The sequence below is a fragment of the Chelonia mydas genome, chromosome 4, assembly GCF_015237465.2.
Source record: "Chelonia mydas isolate rCheMyd1 chromosome 4, rCheMyd1.pri.v2, whole genome shotgun sequence".
Taxonomy (NCBI): Eukaryota; Metazoa; Chordata; order Testudines; family Cheloniidae; genus Chelonia; species Chelonia mydas.
In genome coordinates this window covers 142,002,107-142,008,106 of record NC_057852.1, presented here as the reverse complement: position 1 = coordinate 142,008,106, position 6,000 = coordinate 142,002,107, and the positions used below count along the sequence as shown (strand labels likewise).

Genomic DNA, 6,000 nt, shown 5'->3' with positions numbered 1-6,000 from the left:
TTTCAATCTTCATATTGATCCCCTTCTTTTCCAATTTAACTAATAATTCCCCATATGGCACGGTATCAAATGCCTTACTGAAATCTAGGTAAATTAGATCCACTGTGTTTCCTTTGTCTAAAAAATCTGTTACCTTCTCAAAGAAGGAGATCAGGTTGGCACAATCTACCTTTTGTAAAACCATGTTGTATTTTGTCCCATTTACCATTGACCTCAATGTCCTTAACTACTTTCTCCTTCAGAATTTTTTCCAAGACCTTGCACACTACAGATGTCAAACTAACAGGCCTGTATGACAGGTTTCAGAGTAGCTGCCGTGTTAGTCTGTATTTGCAAAAAGAAAAGGAGGACTTGTGGCACCTTAGAGACTAACCAATTTATTTGAGCATAAGCTTTTGTGAGCTACAGCTCACTTCATCCGATGCATAAGTGGAAAATACAGTGAGGAGATTTATATACACACAGACCATGGAAAAAACACACATTGTAAGGAGAGTGATCACTGGAGATGAGCTGTTACCAGCAGGAGAGTGGGGTGGGGGGAGAGAAAACCTTTTGAAGTGATAATCAAGGTGGGCCACTTCCAGCACATTTCCAGGAGTTAACAAGAACGTTTGAGGAACAGTGGGGGAGGGGGAGGAGGAATAAACAAGGGGAAATAGTTTTACTTAGTATAATGACTCAATCACTCCCAGTCTCTATTCAAACCTAAGTTAATTGTATCCAATTTGCAAATTAATTCCAATTCAGCAGTCTCTCGCTGGAGTCTGTTTTCGAAGTTTTTTTGTTGAAGGATAGTCACTTTGAGATCAGAAATCGAGTGACCAGAGAGACTGAAGTGTTCTCCGACTGGTTTATGAATGTTATAATTCTTGACATCTGATTTGTGTCCATTTATTCTTTTACGTAGAGACTGTCCAGTTTGACCAATGTACATGGCAGAGGGGCATTGCTGGTACATGATGGCATATCACATTGGTGGATGTGCAGGTGAACGAGCCTCTGATAGTGTGGCTGATGTGATTAGGCCCTATGATGGTGTCCCCTGAATAGATATGTGGGCACAGTTGGCAACAGGCTTTGTTGCAAGGATAGGTTCCTGGGTTAGTGGTTCTGTTGTGTGGTGTGTGGTTGCTGGTGAGTATTTGCTTCAGGTTGGGGGGCTGTCTGTAAGGAAGGACTGGCCTGTCTCCCAAGATCTGAGAGTGATGGGTTGTCCTTCAGGATAGGTTATAGATCCTTGATAATGCGTTGGAGCGGTTTTAGTTGGGGGCTGAAGGTGATGGCTAGTGGCATTCTGTTATTTTCTTTGTTGGGCCTGTCCTGTAGTAGGTGACTTCTTAGTACTCTTCTGGCTCTGTCAATCTGTTTCTTCACTTCAGCAGGTGGGTACTGTAGTTGTAAGAATGCTTGATAGAGATCTTGTAGGTGTTTGTCTCTATCTGAGGGGTTGGAGCAAATGCAGTTGTATCGTAGAGCTTGGCTGTAGACAATGGACCGTGTGGTGTGGTCTGGGTGAAAGCTGGAGGCATGTAGGTAGGAATAGCGGTCAGTAGGTTTCCGGTATAGGGTGGTGTTTATGTGACCATCACTTATTAGCACTGTAGTGTCCAGGAAGTGGATCTCTCGTGTGGACTGGTCCAGGCTACATAGAGTGCTTCCGCCAAAGTGCACGGGCTGAAATTGTGGAAAAGCAGCATCACTTGCCCCATAACCTCAGCCGTGCAGAACACAATGCCATCCACAGCCTCAGAAACAACTCTGACATCATAATCAAAAAGGCTGACAAAGGAGGTGCTGTTGTCGTCATGAATAGGTCGAAATATGAACAAGAGGCTGCTCGGCAGCTCTCCAACACCACTTTCTACAAGCCATTACCCTCTGATCCCACTGAGAGTTACCAAAAGAAACTACAGCATCTGCTCAAGAAACTCCCTGGAAAAGCACAAGATCAAATCCGCACAGACACACCCCTGGAACCCCGACCTGGGGTATTCTATCTACTACCCAAGATCCATAAACCTGGAAATCCTGGGCGCCCCATCATCTCAGGCATTGACACCCTGACAGCAGGATTGTCTGGCTATGTAGACTCCCTCCTCAGGCCCTACGCTACCAGCACTCCCAGCTATCTTCGAGACACCACTGACTTCCTGAGGAAACTACAATCCATCGGTGATCTTCCTGAAAACACCATCCTGGCCACTATGGATGTGAAAGCCCTCTACACCAACATTCCACACACAGATGGACTACAAGCCGTCAGGAACACTATCCCCGATAATGTCACGGCAAACCTGGTGGCTGAACTTTGTGACTGTGTCCTCACCCATAACTATTTCACATTTGGGGACAATGTATACCTTCAAATCAGCGGCACTGCTATGGGTACCCGCATGGCCCCACAATATGCCAACATTTTTATGGCTGACTTAGAACAACGCTTCCTCCGCTCTCGTCCCCTAACGCCCCTACTCTACTTGCGCTATATTGATGACATCTGCATCATCTGGACCCATGGAAAAGAAGCCCTTGAGGAATTCCACCATGATTTCAACAATTTCCATCCCACCATCAACTATATAAATCTCCTCACTGTATTTTCCACTGAATGCATCTGATGAAGTGAGCTGTAGCTCATGAAAGCTTATGCTCAAATAAATTTGTTAGTCTCTAAGGTGCCACTCCTTTTAACAGGCCTGTAGTTACCCGGATCTCTTTTTTTTTTTTTTTTTTTTTTCCCTTTCTTAAAAATAGGAACTATGTTTAGCAATTCTCCAGTCATATGGTACAACCCCTGAGTTTACAGATTCATTACAAATTCTTGCTAATGGGCTTGCAATTTCAGGTGTCAATTCCTTTAATATTCTTGGATGAAGATTATCTGGGCCCCCTGATTTAGTCCCATTAAGCTGTTTGAGTTTCGCTTCTACCTCAGATATGGTAATATCTACCTCCATATCCTCATTCCCATTTGTCATGCTATCATTATCCCTAAAATCCTCTTTAGCCTTATTAAAGACTGAGGCAAAGTATTTGTTTAGATATTGGGCCATGCCTAGATTATCCTTGACCCCCCCACTCCACCAAGAGATATTACATGGACTGTGAGGCTGTGATTTTCTGCTTCTTAGCTCAGGCTGCTGCCCTGCTGTGGCTGCTGTTGCTTACTGTAGAAAAAGGCCGTCATCCTTAGACGGTGGCACTTGGGGGGCAGCTCTCAGTAGCAACCCCTCACCTGGCATGGTGAGGCCTGAGCCCTCCCCCCTCATCTGGGAGGGGCCCTTGTTACCTGATGCTCCTGGGGTGAGAGGGCCCGGGCAAGACGGGGGCGCTTGGACCCTACAGTGATGAGGGACAGTCAAACCCCAGCGGAAGCTGAAGTGCAGAAGCCCCCAGACCCATCACAGGGGAATTCCATAGGCAGTGCCTGCCCGGGGTGGGGTCTGTGCGGGGCTGCCCCCCCCCCAACACGCCCGGCCCCTGCCCAGGGTGGGGTCTGTGGGGCTGCTGCCCCCCCCACAACACGCCCGGCCCCTGCCCGGGGTGGGGTCTGTGGGGCTGCTGCCCCCCCCCCAACACGCCCGGCCCCTGCCCGGGGTGGGGTCTGTGGGGCTGCCCCCCAACAAGCTCGGGCCCTGCCCCCGCCCGGGGTCCGACCTGCGCCCTCCCGCTGCCGCCCGCTGGCGATGGGGTTTGACGCCGGCTCCCGCAGCGCCCAGAGGCCGCGGTGCGGCCCGGGCGGGGCGCGGTGGCGCGGCCGGGCCGGTCCCTCCCGGGGGCCCCGCGCTGGCCGGCAGCCGCTCTCCGCAGGGCTCCGGGGGCGGAGAGAGGGGCCGAGCTGGCCCCACCCAGCAGCGAGCGCAGGCCCCGCGGAGCAGCCCCGCAGCCCTTCGCCTTCAGCGCCGGCCGGCCGGGACAGGGGCGCCAGGTAACACCCCGCCGGGGGAGCGGAGCGGCCCGGGCTCCCCGTTAGCCAGTCGCTGCCGTCTCTGTCGGGCTTTGTGCTGGTGCCCATCGCCGCGGTATCGGACCCCACAGCCCCCGGGCGGGCTGAGCCCCGGGCCGAGCTCTCGGGGCGGGGAAGGGGGGACACTGCTGGGTTTGTTTCCCTCTGTCCTGAAGCTTGGCCCGTTTTACTGGAGAGGTTGCGGAGGGGGGGGGGGGGTTGTGTCCGGGGGGGTCCGTGGGCGGGGGGGCGGTGGGTAGAGTGTGCGGGTTGTGTGTTGAGGGGGCTGTGGACTGTGTGTGTGCCGGGACGGGAGTTGTGTACTGGGTGAGGGCTGTGTGTGGCACGCTTTGTGTATTGTGTGTGTGTAGGGTGTGCGGACAGAGGTGTGGAGCAGGGGAGTTGTGCGGCTGGGAGAGGGGCTGCGCAGTGGTGGGTGCGAGGCCTGGGGTTGTGCGTTGGGGAGGGGTGTAGAAGGCTCGGGGTGGGCGGTTAAGGTCACTTAGGGTGTGCACGGGAGGAGAGCAGTGTACAGTGCGGTGTGTTGTGTTCCTGGGGCCCTGCGTGCTCTGCTGGGCTTGCTCAGGGTTCTTGCAGCACAACGGCTTGTTTGTTGAGTGTGGTGCAGCGTAGGGTTGTGTAGCTGTCCTGCCTTGGGTTGGCGGCCTCGGGCTCCTGGCGGCCAGCGGCGTGTTTGCTGAGCTGTAATTTACAGCCCTCCGAAGGGGACTCAGAATTTCCACAGACGCTGGAATTTGCTGCAGCTCCTGGGGGAGTCTGTGTGGGGAGGGGAGGGTGGACCCGGGACAGGGGGTGGGGGCGGGGCCGGCTCCTTTTATCCTCCGGGGAGAGTCTGCCTCTGGGTGGGTTCAGACCTCTCCGGCAGCAGCGTTTAGTAAGGCGAGCGGTGGCTAGTGGGGCAGGGTCGTTGCCCCGGGTAAGCCAAATGGAGCAGCCTGTGCCCCGGTGGCACTTGGCAGGGCTGTGCCCGGCGGCCGTCTGGGGCTGGCTGGCAGCAGCTCACTGTGGAGGCTGCAGACGGCTGCAGCTGTCCAAGTAGCTGCATGTTACGTCTAGGTCACTTTCTGCAAACAGGCTGCCTGTTGCTGTTCTCTGAGCCCCAAGCGGACCCCAAAGAACCCGCCCCAGCCAGGCAAGGGCTGTGCTGGCATCCCCCACGCCAGCCGCGCCCTGGCCATCCCTCCTCCCTGGCTCTGGTACCCGTGGGGGCACTGGGGCCTGCAGGGGCAGAGGTACGCTGGCTGTACTGAACTCCCCAACCTCTGGGGGCGGCAACAGCTTTGGGAAAGGAGCAGAAATCGGCAGCTTCAATGACTGGTGGCCTCCCATCCCCTGGATGCCTCATCGAGAGGGCCCCAGCTCCGCTTGCTGGGCTCTGCGCCCCCAGTGAAAGGCAGAGCTCACGGCGCAGGCCGGGGTTGTGCTCCAGCCCCTCGTGTTCTACTCTGCTGAGCCAGGGGCCAGAGTGAGAGAGACTCTGTGTTGGGGAGGAGGTTACAGTACCAAGCAAGGAGGAATGGACTAGTGGGTTAGAGCAGCGGAGCTGGGAGCCAGGGTTCTATCCCCGGCTCTGAAACGGGAGTGGGGTCTAGTGGTGAGAGCAGCGGGGCTGGGAGCCAGGACTCCTGGGTTCTAGCCTCATGGCTGGGTGAGTCCTGCCTTGGAGCTGCAGCTGCCTCTGCCTATCCATCAGCGCTGGTGGGTCACAGTCTCCTCTGCCCTCCCCCTGCCTGCCCTCCCCCTGCTTTTCCTTGGAGCTGAGCTCCATAGGGCTGCATGGTTGTTACCTGGTCACACCCGCTGCAGCCGTCGCAGCGCAGGGAAGCGGTTCTCCTTGGAATGGGTCACAGGCTCCTGGGCTGGGATTGCTTTTGCCTGGGGCTGCAGCCAGTGCCTAGATGGGTATTCTTGCCCTGATCAGCAGGGTGTCCCAGTGCACCCGGCGAGGGAGATGCTGCAGGGAGTACTGGTGTGAGCAGGGCTGGAAAAGGGGCTGTGCCCCAGGCTCGGCCAGCATGTGTGAGTGAGGG

General features: G+C 55.3%; 1 protein-coding gene across 11 annotated transcripts in view; it reads left to right on the top strand.

The window, feature by feature from the left end:
• Window positions 1-3,674: 3,674 nt before the first annotated feature.
• The window catches only part of LOXL3 (lysyl oxidase like 3), a 29,194-nt gene continuing 26,868 nt past the window's right edge, over window positions 3,675-6,000 (top strand). For all 11 annotated transcript variants that reach the window (XM_043545091.1, XM_043545089.1, XM_043545090.1 and 8 more), the window contains exon 1: window positions 3,675-3,931. In XM_043545091.1, coding sequence (XP_043401026.1) covers window positions 3,690-3,931 — 242 coding nt within the window. In that variant the 5' untranslated portion in view covers window positions 3,675-3,689. The remainder of the gene's footprint in view (window positions 3,932-6,000) is intronic.